At 44.7% G+C, this 24,434-nt stretch overlaps 1 protein-coding gene across 1 annotated transcript; it reads right to left on the bottom strand.

The window, feature by feature from the left end:
- Positions 1 to 7,884: 7,884 nt before the first annotated feature.
- On the bottom strand, positions 7,885 to 22,603 carry POU2AF2 (POU class 2 homeobox associating factor 2). Its single transcript, XM_074936633.1, has 4 exons — positions 22,572 to 22,603; positions 11,095 to 11,137; positions 9,024 to 9,313; positions 7,885 to 8,286 (listed from the first exon to the last, which is right to left on the bottom strand). The coding sequence occupies exons 2-4, from the start codon at positions 11,099 to 11,101 to the stop codon at positions 7,885 to 7,887; spliced, it is 699 nt and encodes a 232-aa protein (XP_074792734.1). The 5' UTR covers positions 11,102 to 11,137; positions 22,572 to 22,603.
- Positions 22,604 to 24,434: the final 1,831 nt, after the last annotated feature.

Raw genomic sequence — 24,434 nt, 5'->3', positions numbered from 1 at the left:
TGTGTCCTGCATATGATCAGTGTCCCTTCTAGCCACTTAAAAAACTGATTTGGTTGCACCTTGGGTTATACAAATATTAACTTTTTCTTTCTCTCCCCCCCCATCCCCATTTTGAAGGTAAAATGACCAAAAATGGAGGCTAATGAAAACATCTCCCAAATTCTTGAAGAAAAGGTTTAAACTGAACTTACCGGACATGCTGACCTGAAAGAATAAGCAACTTTTGTAACAGCTGATGTTGCAGCAGAAGAATCAACCACCTGGGCTCCTAGATGCTGGGGGGAGAGGGAACAAAAAAAACAATAATTTTAAAATTTAAAAAAAAGAATACCCAAGACCATTGTGAAAATTCCAGGTGGAGACCAACAATATTAATGTTTTATACCTACAGATATAAGTTTGAGTTTTTCTCCCCTAATGCCAAGTATTTAAAACCTCTAGAAACCAATGATTTGACAATCAATGATTGCGCGATACTTTCAATTTGAATATTCAAAGGCTTAACAAAATGGGCTATCTTTTTGTGAAACCCAGCACATCCCCATGTAGCAGAGGGTCTTGGGGAATAAGATTTGGTGGGGAGGCCTTCCCCACTCCTTGCTTTTGGGACATTTTGAACATTTTATCCACCTTTCCACAAACAAAGCGGATGCCCCGAAACCTGGTCAGTATTTTCATCTCAGATACACACACTTGGCTCCAGTGCTCTCATATTTCACTTGCTAGCTGCAAAGGACTTTCTGCAAGGGAGCAGGGTGATTTTTGCACAATTTTTCACATTTTAAGGGTAAATTTGAGGATTTTTGGTGAAAATGGCAGTTGGTGGGCGTGGCATAATAGAGACACTGTCTAGGGCACCAGAGTAGCTGTCACTGACCAAAGTGGGCTTTTATTTCATTCTGTTCCCCTCCCTCATCCCCCCTTTCTGCCTTTTGTTGGATTTTATTTGTATTTTCCCCAGTTCATGATCTTCACACCTATTCCATAAAGTGGCCTCTTTCAGATTAGATCCCCCAGAATTGACCTGTGTGGGGATCCTTGCATGGACAGCCAATTTAGCTCGAGCAAGGGTAGCTTGACATGTTTTTGGCCAACATTGGACAATCAGTATAGAATCCCCATTTTTTTTACACTGTATGTAAACATTCCCTATGCCCTGCAGTTAATACCCTCCACCAGGAATAGTTGCTTAAAGCAGAAAGCAGGATAGGCTGTTAATCATCTACCAGCAGTTTAATTTAGCTATTGTTACTCTTTTTTTCTTAAGTTCAACAAATGTACTTGATTTGTGTTAGGGAGTGGCACAGAGGTGGTCTCAGAAAAGTCCCTATTCCAGCCCTGAAAAATTTTCATGCAAAAACTGATTACTTTTGCTGGGCCAACTACTGGAGCAGAATATCAGGAGAGAAAGCCCCTAACTTCAGTATAAGTATAAAACATGTAATGTCCCCATAGTAATAATTCTGTTTTATATCTGCTTTTCACCATAACGTACACTCACCAATTTCACTGTTGGTGGATAAAAAAACAACATGCTCTGCTTTAAGACACAACTTGAAGGTGGATATTTTGTGAAAGGAATACTAGATAGATGTTTCCAAATCCAGTATAAACCCTCCTGCAGAAACAGACAGATTTCCACTCATGGGACTTGATTTTAAAAATTAGGAAATCTCTCTTCCTCCAGCTGTGACACTGGCTTCTACTTGGCGTGAAATATACATTGTAATAGCTAGAGGCATGGGAGAATCCTGTTTATGTTCCAAGGGGGTTTACCTTGGAAAATGCTCCAATAAGTCTGTAGTTAGATTTACCTTTTGCAACAGGAAAATGTAGGCACTTGCTCATAAAAGCTGCCAAGATCAAATAAGAATTGGTTTATGAGTCTTAAGAAAAAAAGGATTTTATCCTAACAAGGAAGACCAAATGTTTTGGGTGTTAGTTTGTATGGCCCGGATCCTCAAAGGTATTTAGCCTCCTAACTTCTATTGATTTCTTTGAGGATTTGAGCCTTTGTGCCCAGATTTAGAATGGCTTCCACGGTTAAACAGTCCCTGCTCTGTTATTATCTGATTTCCATGAAAGGGCGGCTGATCAGATACTCACTATTCTTTTAAAACTTAATGGCCTGAGCAGTGTAACAGAGGGTCTGTACCTCCTTTTCTTTTCGCAGCATTCAAGATAGATGCTGCTAACGCAGCATCACCGGGTGATTTTTCAGGCGCATTCAAGAGGGGTGCAGCTAATGTAAAGCAACCTTGGCCTCCTTTCCAAATTCCTTTGAAACCGCACATCAAATACGAATACGGACTAGTTCGCCTTGCAGCCAAAATAGGGAGCGAACAGAGCGATGTAGCAACATATACGTTCAATGGGTGTTGATCTGAAACACGGGCACATGCTTTGAGGTGCAAGAGGAGCGACTGTTTTGGCTCGACTGCGGCTTGCCCGGCACTGGCAGAGCCACGGCCCGGGGGAGTAAGGGGCCGGGGCAGTCTGTGCTGCCCACCGGGGGGGGGGGGGGTGAAAACTGACGGCAGCATCCCGGCTGCGGGGGAGCGAAGGAGCAGGGATGCGTGCGGCCGGGATGGGGGTGGCAGGTCTCCCCCGGCAGCTCCGTGCTGGCGGGATGCGAAGGCTGCTGCTGTCCTCGCCATATTTCCACCAGCCCCTCCGTGGTCACGAGCCAAGCCACTGGCGACTCCCCCGTCCCGGGGAGGGGCCCCTTATAACCAGCGTTTGCACAGCCCCTGCAGCTGGCCAGCGCTGGGCCCCCTGCTCCCCTGGCACGTCGCCGGCTTTTACAACCCAGGGCTCGTCGCCACCGGCCCAGCGGCTGGTCCCGGCTTTTGCTCGCTCGCCCCGCACCGGAAATTGACCGAGGTTTTTATGGGAGGTTGTAAAATGGCTGGAGTCGGAGCTCGTCAAAACCACCCGCACGTGCCCCAGTCGCCGGGGGCTTCAGCGGTGCGGGGCGTTCCCCCAGCCCCGGGGATGCGGTGCTTTCTCCCGGGCGCCTCCGCGCTCGCACCAGCGGGAGGCCCCGGGAGCCCAGCGGCTGCAAAGCCTGGGAGCGACAAGCGGGGTGAGCGGAATCTGCGCCCTGCTCCGCTTCCTGCCCTGGGCTCGTGTGAACCTGCTGCGCCGAAGGCCGTTTTCCCGGGGGGGGGTCAGGCGCAGTGCTCCCTTCCCGACTCGCTTGAGCAGAGGAGCCCGGCCGGGAGAAAAGTGGCCACCGCCCAAAGTAACCAGAGGCGAGCGGAGCCGGCGGCGCAGGACGGGGAGTTTACACGCCAGCGACGCCTCGGGGGTTTGTCTCCAGACAGGTCTGAACAGGGCTGGAGAATCAGGAAGTTCCAGGAGGGAATTTGAGCCACTGGAGCCGGGGACCAGGGCGGCCCCCCCGGCTGCAGGGTTCCAGCTCCGTGGGCCTAGGGGGTTGGTTTTTTAACCTCAAGGGCAGAGGAGTCAGAGGCGCGAGAGGGAAACCTCGCCCGGCTGGAGCCCAGAGGTGTGAAGCCGGGGCCATCTGCCGCCTAGGCTGCAGGGGAGGGGCGGGCCCGGCCCGGCCCGACTTGCAAAATAAAACCTGGCCAGCCCCCGGCGAGCTTCTGGCCCTGGGACGAAGAGCGCCGCCTTCAGGCCGAACCCAGAACCGGCCGTTCCACGTGCCCCCTCTGGGGCAGGAAGACAGTGACTGTCCGCGCCCCTTCTGCAGGGGGGTGGCGCTGGCCCATAGGCAGCCCAGCACCCAGACAGCTGGGTGCCACCTGGGCAGGTGATGCACTGCAAAGTGGGGCAGGGGTCACAAAAGTGGGTTTTGCCAAGGGAGCAGGGCTTTCTAAGGACCGGTGAGGCAGTGGCAGGGTATGCCCTGGTGCTAGGGGTGGCCTTCAGTACTGCAGCCGCACACAGGCCCCAAACCTGCCCTCAGATGCTTGTGTAACTGATACTCCCACAAGAGGGATACTAGAGACTGGTGTGACAGAGGGCACAAAAACAAGCCTACACTCAAAGACAGGTCAGAAATGGAACCTGTCTGGAGAAGGGCTATGAACATCATCTCAGCTTTGGGTGGGAGGGCTTTCATAGAAGAAAGACTTGGCCCTAACCTGAGATTTTTTTTTAAAACTTGGAGTTTTATTATTAGATGGATTTAAATAATCCTTGCAAAGGAAAGTGTAGATTCCTTCACATAGATTCCTTTCCCCCCCTTCTAAATTTGTGACTTTTCCTTTTTTTTTTTTTTTGCCATGACAACTAGCCAATCTTAAAAATAATGCGTGGTACCAAGAAAGATGATCCAATTGACCCTTTCTTATCTTAGGCGGGCAAAGGGGTACCTAATAAACTCTCATGCATTAGGGGCATTGCTGGGTATGAAGGTGATTAATCACCAGTTTGCATTCTGGATGGTCATGTGTAGCTTGAGTAAAGAACTGACAAGAGCTACCAAGCATTTCAAAATACCTAATTATTGGGGACACTTTCTAACATGCTCTGCATGTGTAACTGGGGCCAGATTTTGAAGGAGGGCAGCGCTCAGCAGCTCCCAGTAATTGGAGTAATATCCGCATTCTTGGGGCTGGGCTCCCTTAGGGTTTATTTTTGTTCCCAATGGCTATTAGCCAGGATGGGCAGGGATGGTGTCCCTAGCCTCTGTTTGCCAGAAGCTGGGAATGGGCGACAGAGGATGGATCACTTGATCATTATCTGTTCTGTTCATTCCCTTTGGGGCACCTGGCATTGGTCACTGTCAGAAGACAGGATCCTGGGCTAGATAGACCTTTGGTCAGACCCAGCACTGCAAACACAGTACCAGAGGCTTTGGTTGTTTAAACTAGCCATTGGTGGTTGTGCAGCATATTGTAAAAGGCAGAGAGGTCTGTGTTCCTGGGTCAGTCAGGGAAGATCCCTTCTTCCCTTAGGAGGTTTGGAGAAATCCTTGAGAATGCTTTACACACCTTTAAAGGCCCCGATTTCTCACTGCCTGATTGAAATGTGTGAGCCTGCTGTGCTCATAACTGATTTCTAAGAAGCCGCTGAAATGACCACTGATTGTGTGGGGCAAATCCTCAGTTCCATCTTGGACCCTTTGGCATTGCTGCCATGTGGACAGTCCCCCATTGCAGAGGAATCCCTCGCTGGTATCGTCGCCTCTACACAACCTCCTCATGGTCCCATCCCCTCCGGGTTAAGTGCATAGTTGGGACAGGAGAAGGTGTGGCGGGAGTACCTTTGTCTCCTGGGATCCCACTGACTGCGTAACAACCCCTGGATTGCTGTTACTAGCTGGTGGAGATTAGAGCAGCCTTGATGCCCCTGGCTGCCCCCAGGAGCTAATCGGTCAGGGGAGAGGGTGCAAATATAGCTTTAAACCACCTTGTCTCCCCCACACTCCTCAGGCCTTGTGCAGAGCATAATTCAGACAGACCTGAGGATTTACCCATGATAATCATGTCTGATGTCTTCTAAACTAAAACATTGCTTCTTTCCTGTTGCCACGCTAAGGGAGCATTCCCCATCAAAGGAGACGGCATCAGCTGCTCTGGAAACAAAATTGCTACTAACACAAGAAGTTAACTAGAAACCTAATAATTGATGTAGGTTCTGGTTTGTGCTTTGTGCAGACAAAAGGGACAGGCCTGGTTCCGTGTGTGTGTACAGCTACCTCTAGTGGCCACACAGAGCTCCTGGCGACACACATCTTTTTTTCAACTCACAGGGCTCTTTGCAAGGGAGCGAACAGCTGGCTTTGGGGGGTGTGAAGACATGAACACACATTGGTTAAAGTTCTGATATGCTTTTTAAAGGGACACAGCTGAGGTACTTTGTAATCAGTTTAAAAATGTATTTTCTCACTTCTGTTTCTATAATCTCTTTGGAAGCATGAAACTACCATTTGTTTCCTTACAATTGTTTTTTATCCATTGCATATTGCTCCCACTCCTTCCTGGCTGGCTGTTGTAGGGCTGCTTGTGAGATCTAGGCTGCTGAATTTCATCACATGAGAAAAAAAAAAACAGTAATTAAGTGTCGTCTTGGCAAAAGAGTAGTATGATCCAGTGGACAGGACATTGGCCTGTGATACGGAGACCTGGGCTCTATTCCTGGTTTTGCCAGTATCCTGCGGTGGGATCTTAGAGATGTCATTTTGGCCCAGATGCTCAACCGTATTTAGATGCCTAACTCCCAGTGAAATCAGCAGGCTTTCCCCACTGTACTTAGTTTTTCTTCCCACCTTTTTGTATCCCTTGTCTAGATTTTCAGATCTCTGGGACAGGGATTATCTCTCACTGTGTTCATACAGCACCTAGCGTAGCGGGGCCCTGATATTGGCTGGGACTGCTAGGTGGTACCACAATGCAAATAATAATAAAGGGATATTTTGAGTTTAATGGACCTTGCCATTAGGGGAAAAAACAAAGTTAGGGGTGTAAAATTATGGGCCTTCAAAATATGATCGTATAATTTATATACACACACCTCTTCCTCTGTGCTTCTAGAAATACTCATACAGCTCTGATTTAGAATGGCTTTGGGAGAAACATTGGCCTTCAACCTGCAAATGAATCCATACAGGCAGACCTCTGCACCCCGGAGCAGTGTCTTTGAAGTCAGTGGGACCATTTACATGTTTAAAGTTAAGTCTTTGCAGGATCTGGGTTTTAGATTACAAGCTCTTTGGGCAGGGACTGTCACTATGTATTTGCATAGCACAAGGGGGGCTTGGAGCTGTTTGGAGCATTACACACAATAAATGAATAATAACAAATAGTAATTATTTGGGTATGAAAACCACTGTAACAGATAAGCACTCGTATACAGCAATCTTAATTTTCCTTGAAGCAATCCATTGTGGCGGATTTCAGGTTACAGAAGTTTATTTGTCATAGCCTGGTATGCTGTCTGTCCAAGTTCACCATGTATTTACTATCCCTTCCATAACTATCACCCTAGGACAATGCCATATTTACATGTATGTAGTATATAGTAAGATATCACTATACAGAACTTAAATTATTTGAAAAGGCTTCCATCCTACCCCTCCATAATTATCTTTTTGTAGAATCACTTTCTACAAATCTTCTGTTGTTTAAATAGACATGGGGTCTAGAGCACATGACTTATGAAGAGAGGCTGAGGGAGCTGGGATTGTTTAGTCTGCAGAAGAGAAGAATGAGGGGGGATTTGATAGCTGCTTTCAACTACCTGAAAGGGGGTTCCAAAGAGGATGGCTCTAGACTGTTCTCAATGGTAGCAGATGACAGAACGAGGAGTAATGGTCTCAAGTTGCAATGGGGGAGGTTTAGATTGGATATTAGGAAAAACTTTTTCACTAAGAGGGTGGTGAAACACTGGAATGCGTTACCTAGGGAGGTGGTAGAATCTCCTTCCTTAGAGGTTTTTAAGGTCAGGCTTGACAAAGCCCTGGCTGGGATGATTTAACTGGGAATTGGTCCTGCTTCGAGCAGGGGGTTGGACTAGATGACCTTCTGGGGTCCCTTCCAACCCTGATATTCTATGATTCTATGGTTTATCAGCTAAAAAGATGAGGTCCTGTTTCTTAAGATTGCTTTCCGAACTAGGACTGATCCAAAGACCACTGAAGTCATTGGACTTTTTACGTTGACTTTCTCTGGGCATTGGATTGAGACCGTTGTCTACAAGCTACACAGTAACCCTAACAATTACATTGTTAAACAGAGTAATTAAGTAATGTGCTGATTTTAGAAATGAATATTTCCTTCATAGCATTTTTGCCTCCAAGTATGTTATCACTGTCCTCAATTTTCAATGATTAATTATAGGGAAATATCCTACAATCAATTCAGCTGTCTGAGTGAAGGTTAATTCTAATTTGTCACCAACTGTGAGCTTTCCTCAATAAGTTCTTCGGCATTCATATGTCCCCCAGACTGGACTCCCATCTTCTTTTGCCCAAGAGGAGTTGTCATGAAGGGAGGCTGTATCTAAGGGTTCCTCTGATGAGAGGGGGAGAGTCTTGGGAGGTAGGTCATTTGTTACAGCCGTAAATGGTGAAAAGGAATAGGATGAGGTGGCAGGGTAACTGGGTACGTAGTGGACATCTTCAAAAGCATGCAAAGGGTAGGACTGGGCTCCTGGGATGGCAGAACTCCAGCTCGAGCTTCTATACTGGGAAGTGCTTCCAGTCTCGGGAGAGGTGAGGCAGTTGGTAGTTGTGGGCAAGGTTTGTAGGGAATCTGAGCACACGGCATCTGATTGGTTGAGGCTGTCAGGCATGGCCTGCTCCCAGGAGTCTCTCTGTTGGAAAGAGGGTGAGGGAGATCTTTGAGAATAATGCCATGTTCCAGAGCGAAAAGACAAATATGTAATCTACTGGGTCTTCTAGCTTCCGAGTTTACCAAGCTAAGCTATTCCTGCTTTCTAACCTAGGCCCCACACAGTGAGCTCTGTGTTGCCCTGCGACATTAGCAGAGTGTGTAAAAAGTGATTAAGGAAAACAGAGCCAGAATTTATGGCACGAGTAAACTACATTGCACCCAGTTCCAGATCAGACATGATTGTCTTAGGCCCTGATCCAGCAAAGTACTTTAACTGTAAGCCCACGAGTAGTCCCAGTGAAGTCAATTGGAATTAAGCATATCCATAAGTGCTCAGCTGGATCAGGGCCTTACTTATCATTCCAGTGGGGGTCTGAAGAGGGAGGGTGGAGCATACAGATACATGCCATGCCGGAGCTGTGGGTGTGGGACTGAGCTTGGTTCTTGCTCCTTGAGGTGGTAGGGGCAGGAGAACCTTGTGACACTTCCAATCAACTCTCCTCCCACAAGCAGAAATGATAGGTCCCAATGGGACAGCCAGGGAGGCTTTGCTAGGCAGCAGGAGACAGGAACACAGCAGCATAGGAACGGTCATAATGGATCAGACCAAGGCTCCATCTGCTCTAGTGCCAGGCCTCCAGATGTGGTACACCCTCTGCACAATCCAAGCCACCATTTAACCCTGGATACCACATTCAAATCAGTACCCAGACTCACTATTAAGAAATGTGCTGAATCACTGGGGAAGGGCGGCAGGAGCGGGGGCAGCGAGGAGGTGCTGAAAAGGGAGCTAGTGCTGGGTGTTACAGCAGCAGCACGATAGTCCTCGGTGAAGTAGGGGTCCAGTAGCGGCGGGTACCCTTGAACGGCGGAGGAGTCACATGGAAAGGTCTTTGCCCCCAGGGATGAAGCATAAACATCATTTGAAAGTGGCTTAGTGTTGTGGAAATCCAAATCAGACATGAATGGTCTCCGAACTCCATAGTAACCAGGCATGGCCGTGGAGCCTGCTGGCGAGAAAGATGGAAGTCATACCAATGAAAGGTCATGTCAAAGTCACCATCCACTGAGTCAAAATTCATTGGGCAAATCAACAGAGCTGAAACCCACAGAACTCTCCCCTCCATCTGTAACAAACATCTGCCCACTTCCCAGGGCAGGAGAGAATCCTGTTGTTAAACAAGTGTCCCCACACGGCAGATTTTTACTCCCATGGTCATTACAGGGCCCTTGGTGGTTTTTTTTTTTTTTTTTTTTTTTTTTTTTGCCTTCCTCTGCAGCATGGGGCACGGATCACAAGCTAGGATCTTCTCGGAAGATCTCACCTAATCATTTCCCTTCCATTGCAGGGGGCTCAGGCATTGGTCACACCTCAGTTTCTTCTGTTCTCTGCTTGTGGCACACACCAGTTTAGTCTCCTAGGACTGAAATTTAACGGCCTGCAATATTACAGGAGGTCAGACTAGATTATCTAATGGTCCCTTCTGGCCTTAAACTCTATGAAATTACAAAATTATCAACCCAAATCACAGCATGGCCTTCCCTTTTCTGTCAGTCTTGGGGTGTGTTGTACCAGAACTTGACAAACTCTCTTTATTGAAAATCCAGAAACCCATCTCCCATAGACTCAGGTAAGCCCAATTCAGGTACCAATTAAACCTCAGCAAACCCAGCATTGTCTGATTCAGCAAAGCACAAACGTATGTGTTTAGGTCAATGTCTGTTCAGCAAAGTAAATCACGTTTTGCTGAATTGGGGCCTTTGTTGGGATGCTCTGCACTGAACTGCTCTGCCCATGGGCTGGGGACCAGCTGTTTTGGCCTCTGCCCTTCCCCTACTTTTCGTCCCTTTCTGTTCCCCTCTCATACCTTGTGTGTGGGAGATGGGGGGTTAACCATCTGCCCCCCAGCTCCCATCCATCCATCTACTACGCCCTCCTGAAATGAACCATACCAGCTTTTGCACTTTCCCCATGTATCCCAATGGGAAACCGCGATTTCTACTACAATGTGGAGCTGTGTGAGGCTGTACATTAGCGGCAACCCCATGTCCACTCTCAGGAGGCATCTCTCAGCAGCACTGCTGGCTCCTCCTGGGCCATTAGCACTAGGGAAGTATCTCCCTTAGGCAAATATGCTTTCGTCTCTGCTTGTGTAATAACATGTGCAGAGTACATCCCAGCATTGTTCTTCATATTACAATAGCACCTAGAGATCCCAGCTGAGATCAGAGCCCCACTGTGCTAGGCATCATACAAATGTAAGAACGGCCATTCTGGGTAAGACCAATGGTCCATCTAGCCCAGTATCCTGTCTTCCACCAATGGCCAATGCCACTGAGAGTGAGAGACAGCTGCTGCCCCAAAGAGCTTGCAGTGTAACTAGAAAAGATGGACAAAGGAAGTAGTCTTCTCCCCACTTTACAGAAGGGAAACTGAGGCACAGAGCAATTTAAGTGATTTGTCTAAGGTCATATAAGGAGTTGGATACAGACAGAAACTGAGCCTCGTTCTCCGAGTTCCAACTTAGTGCCTTAACTTCAAGACTGTCCTTCCCCTCTTGCAGTCGGTTCACCCTGTCTCCCTTCTCTTGGAACTTCAGGGAAGGGACTGAATGTCATTAGGATACTTCTGAGTTAATCCTTCAGTGATTCTCCTCTCTGAGTGGTGGGTGGCACCACTACAGATCTTCATGGTAGTATTTTCAAGGCCCTTCACAGGAAGAATGAGATAGAAATGGCACTGGATTGCCGACACTAAAGTCATGTATGATTTAGTGAAAATACTCACCTGACATTTGGACAAATGGAGACGGAGGGGTGCTGGCACTGCCCTAAAAAATAAAGAGACATTGAAAGTGTTTTCTTCTGCAAGCCAGAGCGTAAATGTGTAGCTTGGAAGTGGGTTTTGCATCATTTCAATGTAGTTTTGGAATCTCAGTGAAGCTACGAATAAGAAGCAATTAGGCACAAGATTGCAAGGTCTGGAGAGAGAAAGTATTAGTAGATGGAGGCTAGGAAGAGATTTCAGAGCGCTCAGACAAATGCTGATAATGGCAGGAAAATCAAGATAACAGAGCTTGATGCTCATTTACATTAAAGTTCCTTTACACAGTCAGCGTGGTGTAAAGTGGCCTTCATGTGAGAGTCAGCCCCAAACGATTCAATGTCCAGGATCCTCTGTGTTAAAACTTGTGCCTGATACTCCATAGCCCTGCACCATCGCAGTCATATATACCAGTGGAAAGGGGGTGTAAATTGTTTTGTTCTGATTTGTAGCATTTCACACCTACTCTGCACAGGTGTAAATTACTCTATGTGGGCAGTACAAAGGAAAGCCAGGCTCTATATGTGTACCACACTGGCAAAGTGTATGTCATGTCCCCCTCTAGTGGCTGGTCTGCTAGTGAATAACAACCAACTGCTGCTACCAGCGAATGGAATTGCTCATTTAGCTCAAGGAATCGAGGTCTGTTGTATCAATTTAAATGAATAAAGGAGCCTAAAAAGTCAAAGTTGTTAACATGCCCCAATTACTGTCCAACATTAAACAGTTTTAAACAAGGTTCAGGATTTAGCTGGAGCTGGTGGAGGTAGCAGCGTCATCTGGGCCATCTGTGGCCCAGTCTGGGCAGTTTGATGATGATAATGGGCATCCTCAGGATCAGGATGATGTAGGGCCATGGTCCCAGAAGACGGTGGGGGGTGGCAGCCATAATGTTGAAGCTCACACCAGTTGCTAATTTTTTCTCCCTGAAGTCTTTCTTTAAGGACTCCAAAGGGGAGTGATGGGCAGAATAGTCTGTCCTGTCATTATTTTGTCCATCAATAGACCTAATTTCTGGCACACCAATTATGGTTCATTGATTTTTTGGTCTGATGTTGTCTCGTTTACCAAGCATGATCTAAAACAGTCCTTGAATTATATCAGGAGGCCTTTCTGTTTGCACTAATTCAGTCTGTCTCCCTTTTGTAACTTTTCCCATCAACTTTTATTATTAATGGTTATTGTGACACTTTATGAACTTTCACTCGCTTCTCACAGCTGAGCTCACAATTCAGCAAATTTGTAGGACCAGTTATCCCAACAGATCTGTGCTTTGGGACTAAGGGTCTGGAGTTCAAACCCCACTGATGATCTCTGAAGGTGAGTCATTGCACATGCACGAGGTGGTGTTGTCCTGCACAAAGAATAGGGGGGAATATTTATGGATTTGTAGCAGAGTTTCAGTTGCGTATTCTAATCACACACTCCTTCTATAGAAGTCATTAACAGATCAGCCATCTATAGTGCTTGCAATGTGAGCATGGTCATTTTCCCACAGTTTTATTGCTTCACCTGAGGCAGAATTAAAAGGCACCAATATCAGCAAATGGAAGTAAAGGGGTGGTGGTGGTGGAGGGAGGGGTATAAGCTGTGGCAGATTAATCAACGAACATTAGGCTGTGAAAAGCCACAGGATTTATGACATGATAGTCCTGATACTGTAATTGGATCCACACGGATGAATTCTTACACCTGTGCAGAGTCCTAGTGGGGTTCCATACGAGTGCAGGGATCATCCCACAGGGATCTGACTACAGGATTGGGGCCTATGTGTGTATGAATTCAGTTTGTTAACCATGTAACTATCCAATTAACGCAGGCCTGCGTGCTCCCCTCCTGCAGAAAAGTGAGCAGAGGAGAACAAATGGGGGGCAGAGCTCTGTGCATTGCAGCCAGGAGTTCCCCTGCAGCTCCAGTCACAGAGCATGGGATGACTTAAGTGGGGGCGGAGAATCTGACTCATGAACTGGGTGCTCACATGCAGGGCCAATGCTTCTTTTTAAAAACATGTTTTAGTTTTTCAAAGAACAGGTAAAATATTGATGCAAATGCATTCTAGAATGCGAAAGTTTTGCAACAGTTATTTTATTTTTCACTAAACATTGTTTGTTTGTTTGTTATGCTGGCCATGAGTTTTCGCTTAACGTAGAAAGCAAAACACTGAATACCAGTTTTATCATCCAGCTGAGAGATTTAGCCATTCTATTAATATTGTGCTCTGAATCACTATGCATCACTTTGCTCCAGGAGGATCTCGCCTCCTTGGCATCTCAATTCAAATTCCTATTAGCAGTAAATATACCTTGCTCAGAGTCATTTCTACTGTCATTTCTAGGAGTTTAGGAAGCTGCATTTTCTTAGTCTTGAGTTTCCATAAAATATGGCCCAAATGAGAATTATTTGACCCATGCTCCAGGTATCCCTAAACCTCCAACTGCCAGAAGCTGGGACTGGATGATGAGATGGATCACTCGACATCCCTGTTCTGTTCATTCCCTCTGTAGCATTTGGCACTGGCCACTGTCAGAAGACTGGCTACTGGGCTAGCTGGACCATTGGTCTGACAGAGTTCTCCATTCACTTCTCCGAGATGCTGAACTGGGCCACCTGCTTGAACCCTCTTTGCAAATGAAATGAGTGGCACCTCCGAACACCTAACTCCTACTCCTTCAGCACAGCTGGAACACAATGTTAAAAATATATCACCTGGCACTTGAAGTTCAGCAGAGGTCAAGCAAGCCCTGAATAATATCTCACGTCTCCGCCCTCCGTTTCGGATTACCTCCAGAGCATCATACAAATGCTGCTACTCCAACTGCGTGAGCAGGTTTCTGCATAACCTGTAACCGGCAGCTTTCTCTATATGGAAAAGCTCAGACGCCCGTCGCTGTGAGCACTGACACCAATATTTTCTACTGAGGTCTTTCTCCAAACTTCTAAACCCTATTTGAAAACAAAACAAAACAACCCCACCAAGAGAGATTTTTAACTATTCCACTGCTTTTGACCCTGTAAGGTGGTACAGTATACAATTTCCAGTTTGCATAGAGCAAACAGGAGGTTCCTGCCATGCCAGGCAACCAAATTTAGAGGTTTATATTTGAATTAAATTTGCCAGTGTTAAGACTTCCTTTAGCTAACATGGTAAGTTCACAGCTGCCTATGGGCTCCCTCATGAAAATGAGCTCATTCGAACTAATAGGTGACACAGTCTGCAAAGATAAGAGGTTTGAGGAAAGAGTAACCCACTGGCAGGACTGCCCAGGGAGTTTTATGGGGGAGTATTTTACAGAATTTACCCGACTTGTTCAGAGCTGCTTTGGGGAATATACTAAAAACAGAGAAAAGAAGTGAATCAGCTCTTTTTTTCTCTTTTACTGCTCCTACCTAGTCAATCTGGGGTGTTTCTTGTTTTAGACATAAAATACTTTAAATCACAAAGTAAAAGCAATGGCTAGGATGTCAAAAAGAGAGAAATGATTTTAGCTCTGTCAGTATTTGAGGGGCCCAACTTCTGTCCCTTTAAAGGGTCTGGATTTTCACTAAGTGCTGAGCACCCACCTGTGAAAATCAGCTTCCCTAAGGGGGGTCTGGCTGGGCACCCCAGATCACTAGCCACTTGTGAAAATCCTGGCCCGTGAATCCTGATGAGCTTTGTCAAAGAGAACACACTATATTATATCAGGTTAGAACCTGACCATGCAAATCTTATTCAGACATCCTTCTCTCTGCATGTACGTACCCTGAGTAATCTTTCTCTAGGATATAAAGCCTCCTGCTACAGGCTTAAACCAGCATCGAGCTATTGAGGGCAGAGGCAGAAACTTTCCATGGGGTCAGGTTATCTTATAACTGCAGGGTTTCTGGCACCTTCCTCTAAAGCAGCTGGTACCAGCCACTGCAGGAGACTGGGTGGAGCCCTGGTCTGATTCAGTCTAGCAATTCTTGTTTGTTCTGATATAGTCCTACAGAGTTTACTGGGACAGTTCATGTGAGGAAAGATTACTCATGTGAGTAAGGGTGGGTTTAAGACTAAGGGCCCAGTTGGCAAATGAAATGGAGAGACCAGCATCAGTTTCAGGGGAGTTCTAGCCCAGAAAATGAGGGATACCTTTCCATCAGACTGGGAAAGAGGCAGTAACAGGTAGGGGAGAAATGCAGCTGCTGTAGAGACAGCACTTGGAAGGAACTAAGGGCCAGCCAGGGGTTGGGAGAAAAAAGAGCCAAGAGGCAGAGAGACGCAGGGATAGTTGTAATTTTGTGACTCTTAACTGCCCACTGCTCCTCTACTGCGTTGCATGGACCGAGACACCAATCGCATGGGGCTAGGACAAGCATGTCTGAGTCACTAGTCAGCAAATGCACGCAGTCACTCTTCTAATTACAGCCTAGCCTTCAGCACCAAGCTAGGGTGCTATTAAACATACACGTTTGCCTCAAAACTCTCTCGTACTGCTGCCAATTTAGCAGTAAACCCTGGCCACTAGCTGAAGTCTTGTGTTCTCTCCTCCAGTTCAACAGGTGCCTGACTCTGGATGGTATGTATTTTTTGGCAGGCAGGAAACTTTTTTGTAATCCGAGAGAGCGAGAGAGAGTTCCAGGTTTACTGAGTTCTTGCATTTTAGACAATGCAGTCAAGTTTTATGGTGCAAACAGCAGTCTGCCAGAAACTCCTTTAACTTGTGTGATAGCACTCCCTTTTTTTGGACCATAGGACCCAGGTTCAAAACCAGCTGATACCCCATGGTAGGGTTTGTTACCAGGAATGCAACCAGAATTTTGCTAAGGAGGGGGCCCAAGTTACTTATCTGGCCGCTTCAAATCTGAGTAGCGTTGCGACCCCATGTCCCAAGTCACAACGCCACTCATGCAAATTTGGGCTAGCCTCCCCTCCATCATGACGGGGTGGACAGGCCAAATCTGAGTCAGTTGTGTTGCAATCCAGTGTATGGAGCCACAACACCACTAACTTAATTTTGACCAAGGCTGCCCATCCATCATCTGGTATGGGGCCAAGGTGGGGGCCTCGGGCCCCAGATTCTCCCTCGTTTCACCCTTATTTTACATTTTCACTACTAAAATGACTGTTTTGCCCTCTTGTACATAAGAAATAGAAATAAAAAATGTTTCTACACTAATAAACAAGCACTTTGAAATTTAAGGTAAGAGAGACTTCTGCTAAGCTTTGAATCAGTTGCTTTAAACTGCACTGGGCCAGCATTAGACCACCACCGCAAGTAGTTTAAAATTTAAAAATGCCATTTTACAAAGGCATTTGAGTAAACGCTGCAAATGCGCTTAGTGGGCTGGACACTCAGACATTCATCATGAGCATTAGGAACTGTAATACGCTGAGAATATTCAGCATGCTGATACCCTCTGTTACTTTTCTACCTGCTTGGGCTGGAGATCTCGCCTCTATTCATTCATTCCTATGATCTAGATTGAAAAGAAACTCCACACCAACATGCCCAGCCAAAGCTCAGGGTGCCCTTATACTTCAGTGAAACAATTGGACTGGCGTTACAAAACAGTCCAAGCAGCACTGCTGCTTCCCACCCGGCCCTCTTATTAGTTAAGCGCCAGTCATGTGACTTATACAGTTTAATACCCCCCTTCCTCCCAGGCAGAAATTCCGTACCACTCTCCCCTGCCTCTGCCCTGCATCAATGGCAGCTTTGCGGAGTGCTTGGGAGCTCAGCAAATGTGGGCTATGTCAGACCTTGTGGGGTCGGGACAGAGGTCCTAGGGAAAGGGACTCTGATAGAGAACGTGTTGACTTTTATATGGTGTGGGGGCCTGGGCTTATCCTCTCTAGGGCAGTATCCTGTGGAGAGAGGGGGTCTCTTGGGGTAGGTGGGCTTAGTACATATTAGTCTTCTGGTCTCTAATGTAAAACACCTTGGAATATTGGCATACGTGAGCCCTGCAGATTTTTTTATTTTTATAGTTAAAAATCCCCTTTTGAGCTGTAATTCCATATGCTGCAGATTGTCGCTGCAGATTGATCTCATTGACTGCTCCAGAGAGCTGGCAAATAGCACCAATTGCTTAACTTGGTTTTGGATGTTAACTCCTCTTGGAATGGGCATTGTAGCATATTCTCCCTGGCAATTAATCAGAACAGACACTGACATATTTGCCTGGGCTTAAACTTTGGATTTCATTCTGCGTTTCCTTATCAGGTGGTGAGTGGCTCAGATTATTTTAAACTCATTCATCTATTTCCTCCCTGCATTATTTCTTTTCAGCACTGCAGGATTATGATAACTGTATCTTTCACACAGCAGGAGTTGGTATAGATCAGTGAGTCTGTTTAACATCACCAGGGCTATAGTTTGTAAAGCCATTAATAATCTTGGTATGGGCCCTGTTCTCCAATGATTTACATTACTAGGCAATGCTTCCTGTGAGCTGCGAAAGAAAGTGCATAGAGCACTGCTGCTGTTTCAGTTTACCATCATTATTCAGCAACACGGCTCGCTTGCATTATGAAACAAGCCACGCTCCATCCACTGAGGGGAGAGCGGAGTGTGTGGCGGGGGGGGGGGGGGGCGGGGGAGGAGGATCCTGCGCAAACAATAAACAGATGGACCTTGGTTATGCAACTGTATCTGCATGGGATGATCCTGATTTCAGCAGATCCAACCACATGGATCCAGTTGCAGGATCGGGGCCTAATTCAATAACAATAATAGTGATGCTTTCTCCTGCACAGGATCTGGTTGTCCTGCTAACGAGGCAGGTCAGCTCACTGTTCATAAAACCCTCAGCAGAACTTAACAAAGCTGCAAGGCCCTTCTCGCCTCTAGTGGAGCTGGTCAAAAATGCCAATTGTTTCTTGCAAGAAATTTTAAAAAGTGTGATGGAGGGAGTTGGTTTTTTTCCTTCCCTAAATTTCTCATGAATTTGTTTTTTCACTGCAAAAATACCCAGAACTGTTTTTCAGATTGAACACTTTAAATTTTTATCCGATTTTTTTTTCTTGGGGGTTTGTTGAAAAACCAGAAAATTTCAACTAAAATATACAATTTCAGTGCATTTTTTTTTCCATTTAAAACATTTTGATGAAACAACTTCAGCTAGCTCTAGTATTTAGCAAATCTCTGCTAGAGGGTCTGTCCTTTGTGGAGATCCATCTTTGGGTAGCGAGAACATGCATCATTGGAGTGCTGCCTAGTGGATAGAGTTCTGGACTGGGACTCAGAAGACCTGAATTCTATTCCTGGCTCCGCCATTGGCCTCCTGAGTGACCTCAGGCAAGTCATTTTACCTCGCTGTGCCTCAGTTTTCCCATCTGTAAAATGAAGACTATGATACTGACCTGCCTTTGTAAAGCATTTTGAGATCTATGGATGAAAAGTGCTGTATAAGAACTAGGTGGTATTTATTTACTAGGTGTCCCTCTTTTTTTTTTTTCCAGAGAGGAACACTTGCTCTCTCTGCCTCCTCCTTCCCAAACACCCAGATAGACCAGAAGAAACGGTAACATGGCACAGCAATTCGTGGGAAATCAAAATGCAAATCACCTGTATATCATCACAATGCAAATTTATTTTATATCATTTGGAGAATAAAAGACCTACTATTGCAGAATGTTGACAGTTTTAATGTCACTCAACAGACCATTAGCTAACCTTTCTGACAATGATCAGGCCAGCCTGGGAGCACACATCTCTGACCATGAGCTTTTATTGGCTAAGGAAGGGTTTACTGATTTCTGAGCAAAGATCAGATCCATGCAAACGGTGCAATGTAATTACACTGCATCATAAATATACGTTATTGTGCTCACTCGCCTGCTGTTCACTCAGATTCCAAAATATTATGTTAGCTATTTATCTCTTCTCACAGCAGTTATTTTCCAAACTAATCAAAGAATTGTCCCAGCAAATAAGGAAGTTTGCCCACCTCCATAACTTTTATTGTAAGGAGCTAGCTACAGAGTAATTTTGTATTGTCTACATACACACAAACTGTTCTGCTTTTGCATACAAAACAAACATGGCAAATAAGGCGGCAGGAAACATTTACAATACTGGCCTATCTATCTAGCATAGGGCTTCCTAGAATACCGACCGTCATAGCATCTAAGTACAGAGTAGAGGGGCATCTGTATATTCAAGAGTGAAGAGTGGATAAAGCTTGACAGTCCTGAATCATTGTCTGAAGTTTCATTTGGTTTTTCAAAGCATTCGTGCCTTTGCACAAGTCAGGCCTGCTCAAAAGCCGCTGCATGAGTTAGGCATGCACAAAAGTGCATGTGCCCAATGCACTTATGCAAGTCAGGTGTGCACAAAGGTGTGCATGCTCTTATGCATTTTGGGCCTTTATGTCAAGTCTCATAAGCTGGCATGTTTGGTGTGGCAAATTCTTATTTTACGTAATTTATGGGCTGAATTTTTGTTTGGTTGGTTTTTGTGTTTTGCCACATGCAGCTAATGGATGCAAATGTGACGGAGAGAAAATTAATTTAAAATCTGTTTGCCGCCTAATTTTGCTAACAGTGAAAACCTGACTCAAAAGGCTTGGAAAGGAAAAAAAAGTTTCAAATGCTCTAAAATGTCCCTCATTCTGCTCCTAATTCCAAAACTGCTTCCACCATACCCTGAGAAAATCAAAGACTCAGTGATTTGATAATACGTTACCATCCTCATCTATCACAATTATACCCAGCCAGTCAGGGATGAGAAATAATGCCACTTGACTAAGGTGATCAATCACATAACCGTAATACAAATAGCAAATGCCTCCAGGGAACAGTTTACCAACACAGTCATCATTTCAGATGTGATTACAGCTGGAATACTGTGTCCTGTTCTGGAGACTGTATCGTCTCCAAGTTGTCAGTGTCTTTCTGGTAGTTCAGAAAAGAGAAACAAAATTTGTCAGCGGCTGGATGATGTGACTTATGGTGAAACATGAAAATGAGATAAATCTGTGGGGCTAAGAGACTAGCTAGGCTAAGATTTGCAAAGTCACTCACGGAAATTTAGGCACTTTGCATGAAATCCTGGATCCACTGAAAACAATGGCAAAACTGCCATTGAGTTCAGTGAGGCCAGGACTTCACCCAATGGGAATTAATCATTTTTCAAAATCTCAGCCTAAGTGTGTATCTTTGGGAGGGCAGGAGCTATCTGAAGAATATAAAGTCCAACTATTCCAAGACTCTAAACTCCAAGGAAATTATTTGGGGTTCTGAACAGGAGTATAACTAAGAGTAATTGGATAGAATTAAGAAAGGCAAAATGTAGCCTGACATCGCGTTACATGGTTAAATTAGTGCCAGAGACTTGGTCGCATGGGATGATTCCCAGAGTGTATTCTAAAGGGTTAAACACGAAGGGCTTGATGCCGGTTTTATGTCTGTGTAACTGCTGAAGTCAGTGGAGTTAAACTGACACAAACACATTGTGTCTGAATGGAGAATCTGCCCGAGTCTATTGCTGACTTGCAGTGCATGAAATAATGGATCCATGCCCATGTATAATCAGCATGTATAATGGCAGCTCCATAAATAATGCATGAGTGACAGTGATTGATAATCACATTTGGAGCATCTTAAGTGTAGCTCTGAATTAATTTTCTTTAAAATGGAAGAAAAATGGAAAAGTCTTTGCAGTAAGAGGTGCTGCAGTTGCTTGTGTTACAGATTACTTAGTCAGATGCTTAGCTGATGCAAACTGGCCAAGACCACTGAACTCGGTGCCTTCAAAAGGGTATTCGAGTGCTTTCTGCCACAGATAACCCTCAAGAGGAATTTGAAGAGCTAAAGTCCAGGGTATAGAATTTGAGGTAGACACTAGTGACTGAATCTCAACTAAGAAGTTATTCAGAAGAGACAGGAGTTTAGTTGGGTTAAGACAGAGTCTGCTGTTTCTTCTAATTAGTTCTTCCCTGATTTGTAGAGTTTCTCCTTTAGTAAGTATAGCCAAGATTATCAGAAGTGACGAGTGAGCTTCTGTTTTTGGGTGCCCAATGTGGGACACCTTAAAAGGGTCTGATTTTCAGAAAATGCTGAGCAACTACCTTCTGAAAATCAGGCCCCTTTAAGGCATCTCAAGCTGTTAATCGCTTTTGGAAATCTTTTAGTGCATACGTATGACATGTCTAACTTGTATGTAGACACAGAAATTCCAAAAGGGGAGATTAAATTTAAATTCTGAGCTGTTCAATATCTCCAGTGGTCAGCAATTCTTTGTCACGTTATCTTTTACGATTAGCATCCCATCCAGGGAGACGGCTGCATATCCAGGAAGTCAGCGAGAATTCTGGCACTGTATCAAACTGTTAGTCTATTTTTTTCAGTATTTGCAGAGTACGGGAAACAAAACCTTTTCTGGGGATGGTCCAAGCTTGAGGACTCCCCTAAAGACTATCACAAACCTCGCCAATTTCCAGTCCAAATGTAAGGCGCATTTCTTCGACCTTACCTTCTCTAGTATATAAACATATAGCAAAAGGTATATGTAATAACAACAGCCAACCAAAACAAAACACTTTTCCACGTGCTTTTCCCTCTTGGGAGAGGATGAGAGAACAAACCACACCTGATAGGTGTGTAATCACGTTGCTCAATGCACTGTTGGAAGGTGCTCAGATAAGCATGGTATAAAAACATCTATAGCATTGCATAGAACAGAACAGAGTGGTCCCTAGCATAGGATGTTCCCTGACTTCCCAAGGAAACCAAGTGTCTTTGCCATAAATCAGGTTAGGAAGAGTAAAAGAAAAGTAATAGGTAGCTTCAATGCTTTGTCATGTGAGGCTATTCTCGGTTTCTGTAAAATTCAGCAATTTCCAAGTCTATTGCATTACAGCTGCCCAGTTATAGAATTTCCACTGGGAAAGTTAATGCTCCTTTTTTGTTTTCTGCCTTTGGATCCTCAGCAAGCTGATTCTCTATCTCTTTCTATTACTATAAAACACCCTCTCCCCCAAATAGAATTTGTAGTGTGTATAACGTTTGGGGTCGGACATTCATTTTTATCGAGTTGATTTGGTCAGACATAGATGATGGTAAATTAATCTGTCCTTGAAGGCCATAACATAAAGTGTGTGAAAGGCACTGAAAATTTAGTGTTATCAGTTTAGCTAAAGTGGGTGAGATTTGTGCCTCCTGGGATTCAAAGCCCACAGGGTTTCACTGACATGAAAAATTAATTAGATCTTTGGATCAGACCCTAACTGCACAAATATTCCTGCTTTTTGCCTTGACGATGGTGGTTTCTGACATCCCACAGTAGCTCATCTTACGTTAGACTCCTGAAAGATCCTCCTGGCTCTTAATCCTTTTTTTAAACTCCTATACCAAGAAGGCTGCCTAAGGACAAAACTTTGTGAAGACTTCGGTGTTGCAGGTACATTGTGCTCAGTGCAAATCCTCTTAAAGTAAGAGGATTATGTACAATGACATTTCTGTTTAAAACATGACTCACGCTGAATCGGGAGCCGCTCGTCTGTCTTGATCGTTTTTCAGCAAGGAGATCTTTGACTGTGTGTTTTACTCTCACTCCTTGGTAAACTCGTTTGCCGTAGTCTGTAGGAACTAAACAAAGGGAGCATGTGTGAGCAGAATTCAGCCAGTAAGTAGAATAAATGGAGTAACTTACCAAGGTAAGGATAGCCAAATTGCCACGTGTCTTTAAATCAAGATGGGATGTATGCCTAAAAGATTATTATTTATTATTTGTATTGCAATAGTTCTTACGAATCCCGCTTGTGGATCAGGACTCCATTGTACTAGGGACTGTACGAACACAGAACAAAACGACAGTCCGTGTCTTATGGTCTTGTTCATTAAGAAGTTATTGGGTGTGATGATGGTCACTGTGCAGCGAGAAAGACTAATTCTCTCTGCTGCAGGAATCAGTGGGTGAAATTCTCTAGCCTGTGTTACCCAAGCGATGACTAGGGGATCATAAGTGACTTACAATTGGTGGTTAAGATTTTCAAAGTTAACTAAGGGGAGTTAGCCATTCGGCTTCCATTCATCTCAGTCGGAACTGTCTGGTGAAACTCCTATCTGACTTTGAAAATTGGTAATAAGGTGCTTTGGAAGCCCGGGTGTTGATATTTAGCACAGACATTCATACTCTGAGGCAATATTACTGTCAGTGCAACACGGACAAAAAACTCCAAACCCAAATGGTCCAGCTAAAATACATTCTCATTACCATGCTTTTGATTAAACTGTGCTGAACTCTAGATAACGAGGAACTAGTTTCTCAAGCCCACTCTCTGTTTCAGTAGGCAGCATGGTCTAGCAGACAGGGAACTAAGTCAGGAGTTATGGGTTCTAGTCCAAGCACTGCCATTGACTGCTTGTGTGGAAAGCAGGTGAAAAGCACCATCCCAATGCAAAGGTAAAATAATTAGTAATTCTGAGTCTCATTTAGGCAGAGCAAATTCCATTAAAACAAAGAGTTGTTCCCTAGGGATGGGCTGTTTGAGAAGTCAAGGAGTTCCTGTCTCCTAGTCTTGTGCTCAGACCACTAGTCTTAGCCTTGTCCTTCAATGTCAGAGAGAATCTGTGGTTAGAGGAGTCGGTGACGGCTTTATTCTGCAGCTGCTACATATAGAGCTCATTAATTTCCATCTTTCATTTTTGCGGCCTTCATATATAGAGGATGTGGGGTTTTCTAGGGGCAACAAGCTGCGGTTTTTCCATATCCTCATGTAATTTTCTGATGCATCTTGGTTAATACCACTCACAAAATGTTACATGTCTGTAAAAAGGTTTAAGGTTGGTTTTTTAAATTATAAATCATGTGGTAATCTCAAGAGTTGCCTCAATCATACTAATTCTGCCCTGAAGTCGTTTTCAGATCCTACTCACGAAAACAGATTAAAACACGTTTGAAATCACTAGCCTAAATCACAATGGAATTACAGAACAATGAGACAAAGAACAATTAGGCAGATATAGTAAAGAGGTAGTAACCTCATTTTTTGCTAACACTCACCACTGTTTTAACTAAATTTTTACTATCTTCTTACAATGAATAACTGTCATTTACATTCAACAAAATCTAGATAGTTTAAAGATCTTGATAACATCAGTTAATAGTAAGTAATATCTAAAAAGTGTAACCCCACTGACAGAGTGGGTGCTGTATCCTTCTCTAGTGGCTGGTTCACTGGCGGATAACAGCTACTACTGCTATAGTGTTACTCCTTTGGCTCAAGCGGTAGAAGTCTATACTGTGCAGTATGTTGCCTTGCATAATGAAAAAGGTGGTTTGTTTGGTGTATATTTAAGATTCTATTATTAGTTCATTTTAAAAAAAAACAACAGACCA

This window comes from Natator depressus, chromosome 22, assembly GCF_965152275.1.
Source record: "Natator depressus isolate rNatDep1 chromosome 22, rNatDep2.hap1, whole genome shotgun sequence".
NCBI classification, from domain to species: Eukaryota; Metazoa; Chordata; order Testudines; family Cheloniidae; genus Natator; species Natator depressus.
Note: the sequence above shows the minus strand (reverse complement) of the source record. Positions and strands in the feature narration are given on the sequence as shown.